The sequence below is a fragment of the Glycine max genome, chromosome 6 (assembly GCF_000004515.6).
Source record: "Glycine max cultivar Williams 82 chromosome 6, Glycine_max_v4.0, whole genome shotgun sequence".
NCBI classification, from domain to species: domain Eukaryota; kingdom Viridiplantae; phylum Streptophyta; class Magnoliopsida; order Fabales; family Fabaceae; genus Glycine; species Glycine max.
The window spans coordinates 13,106,307-13,126,955 of record NC_038242.2 but is presented as its reverse complement, the minus strand read 5'-3'; the positions used below and the strand labels follow the sequence as shown (position 1 = coordinate 13,126,955).

The 20,649-nt window shown below is 32.5% G+C and overlaps 2 protein-coding genes across 2 annotated transcripts; both read left to right on the top strand.

Annotated features, from left to right (window-relative positions):
- The first annotated feature begins 223 nt into the window (after positions 1–223).
- Positions 224–10,109, top strand: LOC100781218 (oxysterol-binding protein-related protein 1A). Its single transcript, XM_003528030.5, has 10 exons — positions 224–1,002; positions 2,653–3,012; positions 3,657–3,753; positions 4,112–4,527; positions 4,838–4,993; positions 6,886–7,053; positions 7,186–7,326; positions 8,211–8,444; positions 9,280–9,393; positions 9,518–10,109. Exons 1-10 carry the CDS (start codon positions 469–471, stop codon positions 9,692–9,694), a joined length of 2,397 nt encoding a protein of 798 aa, XP_003528078.2. The 5' UTR covers positions 224–468; the 3' UTR covers positions 9,695–10,109.
- Positions 10,110–15,742: 5,633 nt separating this feature from the next.
- Positions 15,743–20,440, top strand: LOC100780680 (phosphatidylinositol 4-phosphate 5-kinase 1). Its single transcript, XM_006581739.4, has 8 exons — positions 15,743–16,959; positions 17,080–17,244; positions 17,335–17,500; positions 17,659–17,769; positions 17,890–18,083; positions 18,186–18,319; positions 18,418–18,475; positions 19,596–20,440. The coding sequence occupies exons 1-8, from the start codon at positions 15,974–15,976 to the stop codon at positions 19,903–19,905; spliced, it is 2,124 nt and encodes a 707-aa protein (XP_006581802.1). The 5' UTR covers positions 15,743–15,973; the 3' UTR covers positions 19,906–20,440.
- The last annotated feature ends 209 nt before the right edge of the window (positions 20,441–20,649 follow it).

Here is a 20,649-nt window from a genome sequence, read left to right as displayed (position 1 = left end):
TATAATTCTGATAATGAATTAAAATTAACAATATATCACTGCTAAACTATTTATCATAAATGTAAAATATAATTTATACGTTTTAAAAAATATTTATTTATATTACAGATTTAATTATTATATAATTTACATATTTAAAAGTATTTTTTTAATTATGTAAAATAAACATTCATAAAACTTATAAATTAAACCACCAATATTATATATAAAAAATACTAGAAGCAAATTAGTGAGATAACCCAAATGATGAAACTTATACATTTAACCCTAAGTAATTAAAACGAGATATATATGAAGCAGATGCAAAATATTAACGATAAAAAAAGAAAAGAAAAATGAAGAAAGAGTGAGCGATTTTCGCTACGAGCCACCCTTGCTTGGTGTTGCCGCTAAGAACGGTGTCCCAGTAACCATTCTTTGCAACTTCATTCTCATCATAACCATTCTCAGCACAATCCAATCCTATCCATGAATTCCTTTTGTGGCTCCCAACACTGCACCAAAACCAGCCCAGCCCGAATCCCCCGCAAACCCGCTTCCTCCACCACCACCTCCGACGACGACGACAAAAACCACTACCAGATGGCACCATCCTCCATGCCTCCCGCGTTCCGCTTCCGCTCCTTCTCCAGCTGCGCACACAACCGTCTTTCCCTAGCGTCCTCCTCCTCATCCGCCGTGAGGCGATCTGCCTCCGCAAGGTTCACACGACAGCACACCACCACACGCAACGAGGTCATGCTGAACAACATTGTTGGGAACGGAGTGTCTGGAATCCTGTACAAGTGGGTGAACTATGGGCGCGGCTGGCGCCCCCGTTGGTTCATCCTCCATGATGGCGTTTTGTCATACTACAAGATCCACGGCCCTGATAAGCTCGTCCTCAACCGCGAGGTTGAGACTGGGGCCATGGTCATCGGCGAGGAGTCGCTCCGTCGCATCAACAGCCACCGCCATTGCCCCTCTCGCAACCGTAAGCCTGTCAGCGAAATCCATCTCATGGTTGGTCCTTGCCCCCCCTCTCCTTCTTTTAATTAATTGTAGCATTTACATACAAAATCAGTCGCTATTGAAACTTTTACCATGATGGTATCAATTAGGTATAGAATCATTCAATAATTTTGCCTCATATGTCGGTCAATGTTATGTTACTCATCAAATAAAATTATGAAAATAATATTTGGACACCTAACAATAACATGTTATTAGATACCCAAAGAGGGAAAGAAAAAAAAAAGTATTATAAAAAATGTTTCATGTTGACATATCCATTATGCTATAAGACACCAAGAGTGAAAGAAATATGTATTATAAGATTTATAATATAATAAGAGATATAATGTAATAAGAAGAAAGAGATAGAAAAAAAATGATAGATGTTGAATATGTGTTCAAAAGTAGTAGATATCTAAAATAATAATAATATAATTGGTAGATAATATTACTACTTAAAAATGTGGCTAAGAGTTGATAACTAGGTTGTATATGTGCGAATAAGAAATGCTAGCACATTCTGATACAATTTTTTTAACACAATCTGTAATTAATTGAAATTTATTATAATTGTAATTTTCTTGATTTTCACTTGTTAATTGTTATTTAATAAATTTTTATGATTATGTGTTTTTAATAAATTATAACTAATAATTGAAAATGTATCAGAAAGAGTGTGTAAACTAATGTGTTACTTCTGACAAAAATTAAGACAAACTAATGTGTTGCTGTCACGAGTAAGTATGTAAAAACATTTGCTAAACGAAATTATTTCTTTATATGAACTTTAGTATTAGTTTTCACCTCTTATGCTAAAAATATCTAAGTTCACTTAAAATAGGCAGAAATTATTAAAATGATTTGGTAATTTCAATTTCATAACAATATTTATTATACTTTTTTAAAGATCTAATATAAACCCTAATTTATCTTTTGATAGAGCAGCTCTATATTTGTTTTGTTTTGTTGTTGTATCAAAATTCGAGTTAATTTATGTTTTTTTTTAATATAAACCTCTATTACTCGAATTTTGATTAGAAAATTATATAAACATATTACAAAAATATATATCTAAGTTTTGTTGAATATTTTTATTTGCAAAAAAGATTTTTGGACATTAAAAAACCTGTTTGACCCCAAGAAAAAGAGGAAAAAATATAGATATGATATGTGATAGAAAAAAATGATAATTATTTTAGGTGCTTAGAAAATCAAAGTGTTCAAAAAATATTACTCTTCTATTTAATGGCTTAAAGTTTTTGAGATCGTGTTGTCAGTGTTCTCTAATAGAAGTAAATTTCAATAGTGTTGTCCTTTTTTTCTTATATAGAAGTTGAAAGCAAACTAAAAATCTATATTTGACACTTATAGAAAAATTATATAGAGACCATATGGAATATATCCTTTTGCTAATGATTAATAATATTATTTAGTGGATAGTATGTAACGGTTTTATCAATAATTAATAAAGAATCCGAATTTGGCTTCAGTCAATAACATGTTGGGGTTGGTAAGATGAGTGATATATATGAACATAGATAATATATAGAGATAGAAACAGAAAAAATGAATGTGATGAAGTGTTTGAAAAAGTGGAGCATCCAAAAATGATGGGTCAAAGTGTTAAAATTATATATTTGCATGCTGTATTTTGTGTAGGTGTGTTCGGTGAGGGAGAACAGCTCAGATGAGAGGAGGTTTTCAGTGAGTACGGGGACGAAGAAGAGGCTGCATTTGAGGGCGGAGAGCAGGGAAGATAGAGCCTCCTGGGTGGAGGCAATGAGTGCCGTCAAGGACTTGTTTCCTCGCTTGCCCAAATCAGAAGCTATGTCACCCTTTTCCTCGCCGCTAGTTTCCACACAGAGGTTGAGAGATCGCCTTTTAATGGAGGGTGTGCGTGAAACTGCTATTAGGGAAGTTGAGGAAATCGTCAAGTTCGAGTTCTCCCAGTTGCAGAAGCATATTGTGGCTCTTAAGCAGAAACAGTCGCTACTTATGGACACGCTGCGCCATTTAGAGGTATTTACTCACTTCAGTGTGTCACTACCGGCGCTAGTTTTTGGTTCTGTTGTTTATTATTTTCATTTTCATTGAAAATAGAAAATACCGATAAAAATGTGTTTATTTGAATTTTTATTTTTATTTTGAATGAAAATATTTTTTCAAACAAATTAAAAGTTGGGAATAATAAAACCAGTAATTTTAAATAAATCTAAAAATACATTTCCTTTTAAAAATACATTTTGAGTATTTTTGTTTCTTAAAACCAGAAAACAATAAATCAAATCAAACATGTTTTCATAATTCTAATATTTTAAAAATAAAAATAATTTTCAGAAAATAAAAACAAAAAATAAAAATGCAAATCAAACACAGCAAAACATAAAACTAGTGTTGTTTTGTAATAAGGTATCAAACTGAAGTAAAAACATAAGATTGATCTGGTAATTGAAAAATGAAATTTAAGGTGAAGTGATAAATGAAAAAAGAAAGGTCACAAATTAGAATCTTTTCACTGAAATTTCTAATAAAATTAACCTTTGTCTATAAAAATGTATCAAACTGAGGGAGGCGTACATGCCTGTTTTGATATATGATTTCCAAGGAGAATGATGTGCTCTTTGAATTAACTTGCTTCGTTTTTGACTGTGTGTTCCTTCTAGGCAGAGAAGGTTGACTTGGAGAACACACTTATTGATGACCAAAGGCAATCGAAGGATGAAACAGAATCCTATCTATCAACGCAAGAAAAGTATAGTGGTACGTGCATGCAAATTAATTCTATGTAGCTAGACAGCACTCCATTATGTTTTAAGAAAAGAAATAAGCGTAAGTACGTGCGAATTTCTTTTTACCATTACATGTTGTAGAGCCTTGTTCATTGAAATAATATGGATGCATGTTGAACTGTTACCCTCCCTATCTTTGAAGGCAAATTAGATGAGGATGAAGAGAGAATTTTAAATTTTGAAATAAAAGAGAAAAGAAGAGAAGCTTTATTAATAAATTATAATTACTTTCTTTGCCTTTTTTCATTGATCAAATATAGAAATGCATCGTTATTCAAATATAAATATCATGATATATTTAATTACTATTTCAATTCAATTCGTGACAGAGGGAAGTGGTGATGATTCTTTCGAAGAGCACGATGGGGACGATCACTCAGACGATGGAGACGATGCATTCTATGATACATGTGATGATATTCTATCAACAACAAGCTCTGAGCACCTGAGATCCTGCCATGATTCTGAATATGAGGAGACAAGTCCAAATGGTGATGAAAAATCAGCCATTGGATCTTTTGGGTTTAACTATCCTCAAATCAAGCGACGAAAGAAGTTTCCTGATCCTGTTGAGAAAGAGAGCAGCGTCAGTCTATGGTCAATCATAAAAGATAACGTTGGGAAGGATCTTACCAAAGTTTGTCTTCCAGTTTACTTCAATGAGCCTCTCTCCTCACTGCAGAAATGTTTTGAAGATCTTGAGTACTCTTTTCTTCTAGACCAAGCATATGAATGGGGTAAAATGGTTAGTTTAATTTTTTATATTTGCTAATTAAACCTTGTTATATAAATGATATTATTACTCAGGTCGACTAAGGATAAAACAACCAAAACTTACCTTTAGGTCTACCAACATATGTTATTAGTTTCTTAAAGTAAAAGAAGTCACATATTAGTTTCTTTAAGCTTTTTGCTTTAGGCTTCAATTTCTGTTGGTCAGTTTTGTTGTTGCTGGCATATATAATTCAATACTAATTGTTGTAGCTCCAAGTTTTAGGAGCTGTTTTGTTTCGTAAGAGATTTGTCACATTCATGATATTCTTGTTTATGCACAGGGTGACAGTCTAAAGAGGATGTTGCATGTGGCTGCATTTGCAGTTTCGGGGTATGCTAGTACCAATGGTAGAAGTTGCAAACCTTTTAATCCACTGTTGGGTGAGACATATGAAGCAGAGTATCAAGACAAAGGCATTCGCTTTATCTCTGAGAAGGTACAATTTTGTACCAATATCATTCTGTTTATGAAAATTTGTCACATGTTCATGTCCATTTTCCTTGTGGAAAAGATAGAATGCATAAGAAAAGACCATCCGCCAATGCATCTATTGGGTAGCGCGTCGTTGAAAACTCCAATTCATTAGTTTCTTTTTCTGAAAGGAAACTCCAATTCGATAAAAACTTCTAAGAGTCATTTTTCTTTTAAAAAGTATAAATAAATAACATGGAGTACTTATTGTCATCGAATCATGAATTGTTATATATGATAACTTTTTAAAATTTTATAATTATTATTTTAAAAGTTATATAAATTTATTTTGATTGATTAACATTCTAAAAACTTTTATATTGACACTGTACGTCTATATTAATAGTAGAATTTGAATTATAAATTATTTTAAATATGAAATACATTATCCAAGTGCCTTATTTGTTTAGGATGAGAAGTAGCCTTGAATTCAATAACATTATCTGTAATGAATATATAGATTTTTTATCCATCAAATATATTTGGGTTTGGGTCTTATACAATAAAAAAACTATAGGTATATAACAATGATATTTGTAATTGTACAATTTCATAGCATTTTCTTAATATCTTTTCTTTTAAGTATATATTATTACTTATCACATCTTTTACTTTTTTTTCCTTTTATCTCTCATCTCCTTCGGCTTCTTACAACCTAAAACTAGAGTGTACAACAATGATTTTCCATACTATATGTGTATCTAATTATTATAGGACTCAATTTCTTCCATACTATGCACACATTCACATTCAGTAGATTTTAAAATATCTTTAAATATTTTTAAAATTGATGATTTTGATGCTGTACTTTTGATTTATGTTTTTCTTTTGTCAAATTTTCATAGTTAATTTTTTTTATTAAAATAGAATTCTTATTTTATTATTATGTAAAAGAAAACATTAAAAAGAGGACATATATTTTATTTAACTAAATTAAACACGGGCAATTAATTCAGGTCGAGTATATAAGCATCCGTTGAGCATGAATGCAAGTATTAAAAATATTATTTTGATATATTTTTATTTTTATTTTTCTAATTCGGGTTTAAGCAAAATGATTTAATACTCGATCCAATCTCTACTCTACTTATTACCATTTCTAAGGGTGTGTTTAGTTTGCATTTTCATTTTTTGAAAACTGTTTTTATTTTCAAAAGATTAGAAGTCTGAAAACATATTTAATTTGACTTCTTGTTTTCTGCTTTCAAGAAATAAAAATACTGAAAATGTGTTTTCAAAAGAAAATGTATTTTTAGATTTGTTTAAAATTACATTTCTTACCAGCACGTTTTCATTTTACCCAAAATAAGGTTCCTGGTTTCAAATGAAAACACTAAAAAAAACAAGATTTTATTGTTTCCGATTTTTTGTTCGTTTGGAAAAATAGTTTTACTGAAAATGAAAACAAAAATTCAACTAAATACATTTTCATCACCATTTTCTATTTCCAGTTAAAATGAAAATGAAAACAAAAACCAACCAAATCAAACACCCCTAAATTTGCATATTTCAATTCTTCTTTTTCTTTTTGTCCCTTTCACAAAAATGATTTAAGACAAAGTTGTCCATTACAACCATCTATAGTATTTCACTATTTCTCACTCTCCCACTATTCCCCTCACATTAATGACTCTACTCACCTCTCCCACTTGCCATTTTTTGTTTCCAAACAATCGTTTCTCTTCTAACATTTTGTGGGGCTGCTATATGCATTCATATAATTCCAATCCATTCATTTTGAATCCTTTATGATAATAAGCCATAAACATATCAATAATTTAATTTGGCATTATTTTTTCTTGTGTAAAGTGATATTGATTTGAATAAAAAATACTTACGCTATTCATCATGAGATAGGTCAGTCATCACCCCATGATTGTTGCATGCCATTGTGAGGGAAGTGGCTGGAAATTTTGGGGTGACAGCAATTTAAAAAGTAAATTTTGGGGTCGTTCAATCCAGCTTGATCCTGTTGGTTTATTGACCGTAGAATTTGATGATGGAGAAGTCTTTCATTGGAGCAAGGTATATATAGTTTTACTTTATGTTAGCAGTATACTCGTATATATCAATCTCTTTCAATATTAATCCATTTGATCTAATTTTCAATCTCTTCTTATATACACTCTGATTAGTTAACTCATATTCTATCATCAGGTAACAACATCCATTTACAACCTCATTTTAGGAAAACTCTACTGTGACCATTATGGTACAATGCGTGTAGAGGGGAACCGTGAGTATTCATGTAAGATCAAATTCAAGGAGCAGTCGATCATTGATAGAAACCCTCACCAGGTGCACTTTCTCATATCTTATTTATGCCATTTTTATTGGATTCCTTTTAGGTGATGTATAGGTCAAAATGCGTTACATTTTTTCATACTGTGACGTGTGCCACTTGTGGCTTTTTGACAAAAAATGCATTTCAAGTTAGATAAATTATATTATGTTGTTCACTTCTTTTGTTCATACGGAACCAATTAATTAATTTATTGCAGCTAGTTACTAGTTGGTAATTGCCAACCAATAATGCTTTGTTATTCTCCCCCTCTTCATCTTGTTGCATGTTCTGGTTCCGGGATTTGCCTAGTTGTTTTGACTATGAGGAATCTTTGGAGTTTGACGTAGAGAATATAATACTTGGGGGATTTTACAGGAAAGATTTAATTGATACACTGTCTGTCTGGAAGAATTTTTCTCTAGAAATTGAAGTCGAGAAGAAAAGGACATGAGTTAAAAGTAAAACGTTTATTGGGATTGCAACCCCCAAAAAGTACAAAATGAAAAAAAAAATGTAAATGAATTTTGACTCCAATCATGGGTACATATGCTCCATTCACTGTTTGTTGTCAATGGTAATTGCATTAGGCAATTAACCTTGACAAGTACGTAATTTTAATTTCAATCGACTTATAGCAATGACACTATTCGTTTTTTATTACCTCACATGAAGCCTATGTTTTAGCTTCTTCACATTTCTTCTATGTTGTTGAATCAAATGAATTCATGCCAGTTTTAATTTGATAATGGAATAATGGATGCTACCTTTACTATTTTCATTGACCATATAGAGATACACTCATATAAGATTACAATATGAGTTTTATGGTTTTTTCTGTTGAGTATAGTCCATGAACAATTTATGTAACTTATGCTTCGTAATTTAAGTTCTGCTGCAGATTCACGGCATAGTGGAAGATAAGAAAGGTAGAACAGTGGCAACTATATTTGGGAAGTGGGATGAAAGCTTGCATTTCATAATTGGAGGGAATTCTGGGAAAGGAAAACGGTCCTCCAATGTTTCCTCAAAACCACATCTTTTGTGGAAGCGGAATCCAACACCAGAGTACCAGACAAGATATAACCTCACACAATTTGCTATTACACTAAATGAAATCACACCTGGATTAAAGGTGAGTATTGATTCAACTGTTTTTCATTTTAACCCCACCTTTCACTAAACCCTGAGAACATGCATTTGGTTTCATGTTCACTCATTAAAAATCACATTGAAATACCAACTGAGGGATTTTAAGGAAATGATCACATATTTGGTTTTAGTTTTGTAGAATTGATTCTAGATACATATTTTGAATTGAACTAACTTTAAATTGTGTTGAATAAAAAAACATATACTAAATTCTACTACTGACTTGCTTTTTTAGAGTAAAAAAATTCAAGCATATTAGTGCAATACCGCTTCACTTTAAAATAAGTTCTAATCAAAATCAATTTTGCACTTGCTGACTCAAACACTCACTAAGTGCATGTTTAGATGGATGTTGACAAAATTGATTTTGAACATAATTAATTTTGGTTAAAATTGATTTTGAGGTGATGTAGTTTATATTTGGATGTTTTTATTATAAAATCAAATTAAAATTAAAATTTAATATAAATTTTTTATCCAACGCAAAAGTAATTTAAAGTAGCATCAACACAAATTCAAGTTTGTTCCACTAAATCACGTTAAGAAAAAAATGCCAAACATGTTGATTAAAGTCATAATCAAATTTGACTAACTCTAGATTCAAGATTGGTGTTTCCAAACATGGAATCAAGCAAACTCTAAATTCTATGTGGTAGGTTACTACTTAGTACTACTAACTTGCTTTTTAGAGTAAAAACATCCAAACATAAAATTGGTTCACTTCAAAATCAATTTTGTAGAATGAATTTCATTCAAACACACTAAATCCTATGTAGTTTGGTTAGTACTTAGTACTAACAATTTAAGTTAACAAATAGGAGAAGTTGCCACCGACAGATTCAAGGCTAAGACCTGATCAAAGGTGTTTGGAGAATGGACAGCATGAAATGGCCAATTCTGAAAAGTTGCGGCTAGAACAAAGACAGCGACAGGTACAATTGTTGCCTCTGAAATTTCATTGGACCCTATCCTATAATATAATGAAAAATGCATTATGCCATTGCTGGTTAATATGCTCTCATTCATTAATTAACAAAAGACTCATCATAATTGCAGGCACAAAAGATGCAAGAGAAGGGTTGGAAACCAAGGTGGTTTGCCAAGGAAAAAGGCAACAACTCTTACCGTTATGTTGGAGGGTACTGGGAGACCAGGGAAAAGGGGAACTGGGAATCTTGTCCTGACATTTTTGGCCAATTCTCAACCGATACTGATTTTAACTCAACTCCATAAATTTCTCAACACTTTTACCTACCTACTCCCATTTTGATCATAGCATATATTCATAACCATATTTATGATCATTACTTTTTTGAGCACTCAACAGATATGGTTGATTAATACCTGTTATGTATAGGTTATGTACAGAAAACAGTGATTCTTACTTCTTCCTCAACAAGGTAACATCCCATTTCCCAATTCCATCTGGCAACAACAGCAACAACTTTTCTTGTTGTTAGATACTCATTTCATTTAAAGTTGGGTCTAGAATGGATGGAGTGGAGCTTTGTATGAAAGTCATAGTTGGTATACTAATCATTTAAATGTTACATATCTCCACAATGTGGAGAAAAATAGGCAAACACATTAAATGAACATGCACCCTTTTTTTAATGTTTAATTCTGATGATCCATTGAACGTGTTAAACTGTTTATACACGTTTATTCCAATTTGGTGCAACAAGTTAGGCAATATGCTTTGGTTATGTCAAATGAAATTTGGTAAATGATTCCAGCATAAGAGACAGGAAAATATATGATGCTGCATGCGCATATGAGAAAACTCAATTGACTGGAATCTTGTTTGTATTTTTACTTTTTATTCTATGGATAGATGGGGTAGTTGTGGAAACTCTTGTTGACGAGTGTTAAGAAACAAGAGTGGAAAGAGTGGTCTTAATATAGCAGTTGCCAAAAGATTGAGCGACTATGCCCATGATCCTCTCGAGATTGTTGTAGATCAAAACGTATGATTTGAGGAAACAAAATGGAATTTTCACATGACTGTGTTGTGTGAGGACAAATAACAAGTTAACAGTGGGGGCAACAAAGCTACCACTTGTCTAGTCTATCCATCTGATTTCTTGTTTAGTAACGTGCTACCAAGTCTAGTCGAGTCTGTTGATAGTGAAAAATAAACTCTAATCTCATAAGATTATTAGTTGAGTAGAACAAGACAGGTCTCAACATATAATACATCTCTGGTTTGAATTTCAGCTTATTTTTTTTGGAGTAAGGTAAATATAAGTACTTTTGTAAGTATTTTTTGAATTTTAAAATTTTTTCTCCCTTGGACTGAAGTGTCATTTTCTTTTCCTAAATTTTTGTTATCTAAAAACAATAAACTTTAAAGTAAAATATTTATAATGGGGGTTAGGTTTAGCAAGGAGTTAATTCGGACGAAGTGATAAATTATATATGATTTGAATCTTCATCAAAATAGTTGTTCATCTTTAATTATGTCTCGAAAAGGCCATGGTCTCCGGGAGAAAATAAAAAAAATACTTAGCAAGACCAATAAAGACAGGTTTAGAAATTTTGGGTTGAAAAAAAATGTAAAGATTCTCACATAAAGCTCTTCAAATTGGATTTTTATCATTTAAAACGTGGTTGATTTCTTTTCTGATAATTAAGCGTACAAAAATTATACATATAACTTCTAATAATTGAGCTATATATAAATGTAGAAAATGGTAGCTTCAGTTTTGATATAATTTTCAAGTTAGTTATAAATAATTCAATATCTATAATAATTAATCAATCATACATGGATGAGGATAACGTAAAGGTGTTCTACATGATCAAATACAGCAGCCCATCCATCACTCAACAAATGAATAACTAAAAGAAGAACAGAAAAAAAAAGTGTTTTTTTTTGTACAGGAAGAAGTGTGTGATAAAATGATTGATGTAATGAAAAAAGATAAAAAATATATATTTTAAAAGCTGTTGTTAAACGACTAATGTATAATAATATAACTCTAATTACATACAATCATTAACAAGAAGAAGATAGATCATAAATTGACATGTGCTCGGATGAATTTAATATAGTTAGATTTAGAAAAAAGTTGTCGAATATAATTAAGAACTGTGTTAAGGACCCTCTGAAAAAAACAGAACCTACTTTAAAAAAACCGTGTTAAGGGTTTTCAATTTTTTTAAATAATATAAAAAACGTGAAATATATAACGAAAATAAAAGAGATATCATAATATAAAATATAGTATGACTTTAAATAAATAAGTTTTTTTTTACCCAACTGTCAAAGAAAAATCCTATCTTAAAAAGAGAAGTCATATTTGTAATAGAATTTCCTGAGAGAGATAAAAAGAGAGAAGTTTGAGATAAGATAAATAATGTGAAGGAGAGATTGAGAGAAAAAATCTTATAAAAAAATGTTGTATCAACAATATGAATGACTTTGTTTAAATTTAAAAAAATTATAGTAAAATAATCGATTTTTAAAAAAATATTTTTTAAGAGATAGATAAAATTTATTTCTTAAAATTAGAAAAAAATTACTTATTTTAAATAAAAAATTTAGAAAAACATATTAAAAAAATAGAAAACCGTATATTTTATAAAAATAAATGCTTTTTTAAGAAATAACTTTAAACAAACCAACTCTATATCTTATTAAATAAATATTGGAGCTACTATTTATTTATTTATCAGTGTTATGTTTAAAATTAAGTAGAAAAATGATTATTGTAGAGTCAAGGCAAACAATTGCAACATTCGTAGAAAATTTAAAGGAAATTTACATGACTGACCATAGAAAAAATGGATTAGTTGAAAGGGATGTACTTGTTATAAGTTTAACGTGCCACAAATACATTTCAATTTTGTATTGCATTTCAAAATTATTTTAATGATTTAAATCTTAAAAGAAATTGTTTATGAACATATAACATAAAATATTATTCAATAATCAGTTACTGGATAAAAAGTGAAGCAATTGTGGAATACATAGGAAGACATGTTAGGTCGTCAACTGTCCCATCTCCCGACCCAAGTGATTGATTAAGGAAAAAAGTGCTTTGTTGATATTTTATTTTTGGCGGGTTACCAAGTAAAATGCCAATATATTATATATGCATTCCATGTTGTTTGGTTGATAATTTGGTTTCTTGAGTTTGAGAGCCACATCTTGTGGCCCAGAAACCATTGCCACAAAATATGAACCTTGAATGAGGTATGTTTTATTTTAATTTTTCAGCCGACAATTTCCAAAGATCAAAGTAATAAATGAAACTCATAAAAAAAGTCACAAATGAAAATGAAACCAACGTCATGTAACACACTACTTGTTTTCTTCAATAATGCAATGCTTCACTTGCATTATACGTGGTTTCAAGTAAAGTCCAATCCCTTGTAAGTTATAAATTGATGACTGTTACTTACGGGTAATTAAGCACACGCATATTTACAAATGGTTGAAATTAAAATTAATTAAAATAATTTTAACATGTTTGTAAAAAAAAAAATAGCATTTATATATGATTATATAGTTTTTATGTTCTTGCCACGTTTTCCTTTTTTTCATAACACTTCTTCAATTGCATTTGAATATTTTATGATGGGATTCAAACTTGTGGCAAATTCAATAAAGTCCACTCCCTTAAAATATACGACTTTCACCTCTTTTTTTCACATGTAAGCACAATTGCACGCTGGCGTACACATATATAGCAAAATAAAGTTTTAAATTTAAATTATTTAAAATAAGCATCATCTATCTATGTGATTGTTTGATAATTATTTTTTCTTGTACACTTACTATATATGTGGCTTAATATACTAAACTAATCACCTGCATTGCGCTTTAGGAATTATATTCTATGATAGTAATGTTTTTCTTTTTTTTTTTTTCATTTTATATTACTACCAGGGCCTTTAAAAAAAATTGTATATTAGAACCATCAGAGGTCATTTGCCTCTTGCAGATTGCAAAGTTCAGAAATAAAAGGTCAACTGAAGTGTTATTTATCGTATTAAAAACGCATTTAAAAATTGAGGTCAAATTATTTCCGAGACAAAAATAATTTTGTTGATAAATTAAAATCCTTGTTTTTATATTTATTTTAATTTTAATTATTGAATTTAAATTTAAATATGCGTCCTAATATTTCTAACTACAAATCACACATATTAAAACGTGAACAAAATTTGCTCCTTGACATGAAAACACTTTATTCAAATGCTTTATGATTTTCAAACAAGTTGAGTTTAAATTCCTTGTCCTTTTTGGTGATCGTAATATTGTGACGCAAAGTCAGGAAACATATATTTTTGTATTTCATTGCATTGGTTTTACTTTTTTTTTTTTCTAAACACAAATATCTTTTACTCAAAATAATCTTGTTTAGATAAAATTATTATCGATAATAAAATTTTCATTTTAAATATTTAACATAATTATATGCTAAAACTTAAATCTAATACCTTTAATTAAGTTAAAATAATCTCATTAATTGATATATGTGTTCGATAATTGTATTGTTTTTATTAGTCCCCTTAACCAGCGTTCTCCAAATTTGATTTCTGTCATGATTCAACTTCTTTTTATGTAAAGGCAAAATCAAAATTCAATTTCATAATTTTTTTTATATCAAAATTCAACCTAACACCATCCATCCCATCACGCGATAAACATTTCATCAACATTGTAAGGGTGGGTGGGATTATACGTGACGCCAACTATTTCTAATTCAACAATTAATATTATTAATATTACATTAACAACGAGTTTGACAATGTATCTCCAATTGGACCCCTTCACCTTTGGGATTTTGAGCCTTTGACTTACATGGCATTGAAGAAAATGTCTGTTGTACCTAGAAAAAGAAGAAGCAAAAAGAGAGTAAAGAAAGAAAATGTCTGCTTCAATTCTTACCGTAAAAGCAAATAAAACCATAGTAATAGTAGGTAAATAAAAACATGCCATTCTACCTATAAAAAAATGTCATTCTCCTATCGCAAAATGTTTTTTTTTTTTAGGTGACACAAAATGGTTCTAGTAACACATCTCTTTATTATACCTTTTTCTCATTTAAATTTTATTAAAAATTGTAAAATTAAAAGAATAATATAAGAAGTGAGATCTAAAGAAATTATAAGTTTTAATAAATTATAGTCAACGGTAAAAGATATATTCAAAATAATAGTATGTTAAAAAATATTTTGCTTGCATTTCTCTTCAATGGTTATATGGATTAATTAATACATAATTATTTTAACTTAACAAATATTATATTATCTTTATTTCTTTTTTACTTATCTTTTAAGATTTCATCTAAATAAAGATTGCAATAATTTTCTCGATCGTAATAATTATGAGGTTTCTTATTTTGTCCTTTTTTCGTTTTTACTCAACAAAAAATGTATATATATTTTTTCCAATTTCACTTCCATGTTAAATGTCTAAATTAACTAAAATTTAAGTAGAAAATGAGGGTATATTCATAAAATAATAATTAATACTATCATAAACTTTAAAAATTACAAATAAATAAGCAAATCTTTTAAAAAAATGACACTTAAAAAATGATTTTAAGTTTAAATACTGTAAAATAAAGTATACAAATACATTAAATTTTAGAGAAAGAACTTTTTTTTTTTTAAGTTTACCATTTAAGATTCAAGTTTAGTCCAAATTGACATCCAAAATAACATAAAAGCAATTAATAGTTCTTTCCCAAATCCACATCCGATGACATTTTCATGTTTCTGATTCATGTAAAAAATAAAAAATAAAAATGAAAACAAAACATTTGTTAATCCAAAAACCAATATGTCTTATGAGTTACCAAACATACTTTGATAGCATGTTTAAAAACACATTGAGAATAGAAAATCACATTTAGAAGATGAAAGTTATTGGTATGTGTTTTATTTTTTATTTTTTATAATATGTTGAATCAAGCCATATGCCCGTTTTTAGTTTATACTCCTTCTAGCTTTGTAGCTTTTATTTTTCACATGAAAAGATGCAAGTCATAGATTATTAAACATGAAACTGAACAAATTTAAGGTTGAGTATGAAATAAAGAAAAAAATATTATTATTATTAGAAAAAAGTTATATATATATATATATATATATATATATATATATATATATATATTTAGATTCACATATTTTATATTATATTTTAAATTAAAATTGATCTTTTATTATTATGTTTTAAATCAAATACACCCTAAAAGGTAAAATCAAAGAAATTAGCAGTGGCGTGAAGGATGGGTGCAAGTTTGTAAAAAGACACGGGCATTTTATTTGGACTGAGACATTATGCAAATCAAACAAATTCAACACATGTTTGGAAAGAAGAGCAAGGTAGTGGTCGTTCCGTTTGGCGTCTGGCATGGCAATGTTCCCTAGGCGCTAACCACTTTCTCTTCTCCGAAGATTATTATTTCTCTTTTCCCAAAGCACTTCTCTCTTCCATTCTTTCGTTAAAACATTTTTCCAACGGCTTCTGAAATTATGTGACACTCTCCTCAAAAAATGCAAGAGACGCTCCTCAGTCTTTCCGAACACCACCACCAAGACGACAGCAACAACAAAGACATCGAGCTGCTTCTGGTTCCGCCGCCGTGCCGCCGCCAGCCGCGGATGGCGCGGCGCGTGTCTCCGGGCGCGGTGGAAAAAGCCCTCCCCTGCGGCGACATCTACAGCGGAAGCCTCTCCGGCAACGTCCCTCACGGCACCGGAAAATACCTCTGGTCGGACGGGTGTATGTACGAGGGCGAGTGGAAGAAAGGCAAGGCGTGCGGCAAGGGCCGCTTCTCGTGGCCCACCGGCGCCACCTACGAGGGCGAGTTCGCCGCCGGGAGAATGCAGGGCCACGGCACCTTCGTCGGCGTCGACGGCGACACCTACCGCGGCGCGTGGCTCTCCGACCGCAAGCACGGCTTCGGCGAAAAGCGCTACGCCAACGGCGACGTCTACGAAGGGTTCTGGAGGTGCAACCTGCAAGAAGGGGAAGGGAGGTACACGTGGCGCAACGGGAACGAGTACGTCGGAGAGTGGAAGAACGGCGCCATCTCCGGTAATGGCGTGCTGGTGTGGAAGAACGGGAACCGTTACGAAGGGTGTTGGGAGAACGGTGTTCCGAAGGGGAGAGGGGTGTTTACGTGGCGCGATGGAAACACTTCTTCTGGGAATTGGGGGAAAGAGTTTGTGAACGAGAAACGTGTGTCGGTGGATGAGTGTAGTAATAATAATAATAATAATAACAGTAATAGTAATAATAAGAGTGTGAGTTTTCCCAGAATTTGTATTTGGGAGCTTGATGGTGAAGCTGGGGATATCACTTGTGATATTGTGGAGGCTTCTATGATTTATGGTGGAGGAGGAGTGTGTGAAAGTGATGTACAGTTGCAGAAGAGCCCTTGTGGTTCTGTTGATGGGGATGTTAAGAAACCGGGTCATACGGTTTCTAAAGGACATAAGAATTATGATTTGATGCTTAATCTTCAACTGGGTATTAGGTATCTCATCTACATTCCCACTTCAATTAGCTTTCCAGTTATGGTTTGGTTAGATTAGATATTAGATATTACCACATCATAGATACATCCCTTTGATGAATTAACTGTGTGTTTATTTAGATACTCTGTTGGGAAGCACGCTTCGGTCTTCCGAGAGCTTAGGCCGGGCGATTTTGATCCCAAGGAGAAGTTCTGGACGAGGTTTCCTCCAGAAGGGTCTAAGTTTACACCTCCACATCAGTCTGTGGATTTCAGGTGGAAAGATTACTGTCCTGTGGTGTTTCGGTATGCACATTTTTAATTTCTATACTATATAAGTTTATTTGATTGGTGCTCTGTGCACTAATTATGGCTATGTCTTGGTGGGGGATTTAGGCATCTAAGGGAATTATTTGGGATAGATCCTGCGGATTACATGCTTGCTATTTGTGGCAATGACACACTTAGGGAGATGTCTTCTCCTGGCAAAAGTGGAAGCTTCTTTTACCTCACTCAAGACGACCGGTTCATTATCAAAACCTTGAAGAAGTCGGAAGTCAAGGTTAGTTGATAGCCTTTACTAGACTTTAAGATGCATTTAATTTGATGGAGAGAGCTGTAAACCTATATTTAGTAAGGTGAGGTCTCACTTTCAGCTCTCGCCCCACCGTCCTTTTTTTTTTCTGTGGGTATTCAATAATTAGTTGGTGGCCATCTCAGGTGCTCATCAGGATGCTTCCAAGTTACTATCAACATGTGCGTCAGTACAAGAATTCGCTGGTAACAAAATTCCTGGGGGTTCATTGTGTCAAACCTATTGGAGGTCAGAAGGTATGTTTGGATTTTTTATATAAATTTTGCTTTCAACTGGGTATACTGTTTATGAATGCTTGTTACAAATTACAATGAGATGAACACTAGTAAATAATAAATAATGCTATGATAAAACAGACTCGATTTATTGTGATGGGCAATGTATTTTGTTCGGAGTATCGGATCCATAAGCGGTTTGACCTCAAAGGTTCTTCTCATGGCCGCACAACCGATAAACCCCAGGAGGAAATTGATGAGACTACCACTCTTAAAGACCTTGATCTTTGTTTTGTCTTCCGCCTGGAAGAGTCTTGGTTTCAAGAGCTTAAATGGTACAGAATCTGCTGCCAGGAGGGTTACATATTGTTTTTACTTTAACATTTTTTTGTGATGGTCTAAGAGTCGGTTGGTCTTTTGTGATGACTTATGCTCAGGCAACTTGATAGAGACTGTGAATTCCTGGAAGCAGAGGGAATAATGGATTACAGTTTTTTGATTGGCCTTCATTTTCGTGATGATAGCTCAGTTGATGAAGTAGTAAAGAGTTTACCGGACGAGTTGTGTTCAGGTATATATGTCTTCTTACTTCCTCCTGTGTTTCATTTCATTTGAATTAATTGGGTCCCCGAGAGATAAAAAAATCTGTGGGATTTATGGGTTTGGCAGGCAAGAGAGACATGCAAAATGATGACGTACAGGATATGAAATGGATACCCATAGACCGGTATGCCCTTTACTTTTTATTCACAGTATCTGACTGTTTTTGTTGTTTCATCATGATGAATAAATTGCTACGGAGTTTTGGAGATGAGCAAAAATAATTGTCCTCCTTGAATTTTTTTCATTTATATTTCCAAAAACGGACAATGTTTGGGGATTTAAGAGATCTTTGTGCTGTTCTATTATCAGCTTGAGCGAGCTGTTATGTGAATTCCAACCCTTCATTTCTTGAAGATGGACCATTTCAAGTCAATCAAGGGAATTTGGATTCGGTTAAAGATGGACCATTCTAAGTTGCTATATTTTATGACCTTTATATTGGTCTCTTGACACTTACACCCATTGGTAGCCATAGCTTTCACTTCTATGATTTATTTGCTTGTGCATGTGCCATGTTCTTGAGCCTTAGTCTGTCTGGACCCAGTCATAAAACAAACAGAAGAAAAATGCTTCTGTTTTAAACTATCAATGTGGCCCATACGCATGCAAATAGCTAAGACCACCATATGGCCACAATTCATGTAGAAACAAAGCAATGGCAAATAAATGAGCATTATATTTGTGACTCTCCAGTCCTCTCCATTTGTGATTTAGGAGTAGGTGACTTGCTAGTTATCTCCTTTTTGGAACATGATTCTGTTGGCGGAGATGGACCGCAAATGACTTGAGTTATCATGGAAAAATTGGAGGCAAATTTATCGACAACAAATGCTGGTGGGGTCATTTGATTTTTCTGAGATGGGCAAAACCTTCTTTGCAAAGCTAATTGTTAGTTGACTCATGACTGTGATATTGATAAGGCAGTGGTGGTTGCTAGGACTTGAAGCTTAGGAATAGGAGATATATTTGCATGACAGTGACATGTAAAATGTTGTCATTGCTGTTAGTTAGTCCATATACACGAGTTGTTTTTTTAGTTTCTAAACTATAATTACCGGTTACTTTTAAGATCTAGTCTAGTCAACTGAACAACAAAATTCCTTATTAACTAAATTAATGTTCAAAGTTTTGTAAACTGGTATATCTTGGGCCCTCTTCTTGATGGTTGGTTTATATCCTAATCATTCAAATATTTGATTTGAATTTAATTTATCCATAAATTAAGGTAATTCTTGATATTCCAGGGGACCTCTAATTCGGCTGGGAACAAACATGCCGGCCAGAGCAGAGAGAGTGTGTAAAGCTGGATTGGATCAGCACACTGGTACTGGAAGTAGCAATTCTATCCCTTCAGAGAGTGGTGGTGAGGTCTCTGATGTAATCCTTTACTTTGGTATAATTGACATTCTCCAAGATTATGATATAAGCAAAAAGCTAGAGCACGCATACAAGTCACTGCAAGTGGATCCCTCCTCCATCTCAGCCGTTGATCCCAAGCTATACTCCAAAAGGTTTAGGGATTTCATACACAGAATCTTTGTGGAGGACAAATGATAGATATTTTTGGAGAGAGACAATTGGAATTGAAACGGGACCAACTTTGGCTTGGTGACACTTTAGCATCATCAGGGATATGTCAGTGAATGCTGCAAACGTTGGCGATTTAAAGTTTCAACAGAGATGTTGGTGTTAAATTTAAATACAAGTCTTGGTAGTTGATGGCTAAATTTTTCTCATAGCCATTGAAAATGGATTGAACCGGTGAAAACTGGTAGGGGGGGTGCTGGTAGATGGACACGGCAGAGGGGATATGCTTTTTTTGTTTTTTTTATTGAGGGGAGAGAGATTGTGACCATAGTTGTACATGTAATGCATCATAGGGCAAGTGATGGGAATTCTTTTTTGATGACTTTTGTTTTGGTTGTGGTTGTGGAGAGAAGGGTAGGGAATAGAAAAATGGGTATGGATAATATGGAGGGATTCATATTTTGACCAGGGTTGGGGGTGAAATAACTGTACACAGACAGTCAAAAATGGATAATGGAATTGAATTGAATGAACATACATTTTTGGTTGGCGAGATCAAAAAGAGATGGTTTACCTGTTGAGCAAGAAAGAAAAGTTCCCACAGAGGACCCCTCTGTCTCAGTCTCTCTCTGTCTCTGCTGTTTGCATTCAAATGGGTGTTTTTCACTTTTGCAGTGAATAAGGCATAAAAAGAAGAGAAAAGCACAAGAAAGAAAGAGTTGGGTGTTTCCTTGGTTCATGTTCCTTCTTTGTCACTCTATAAACGAAGTT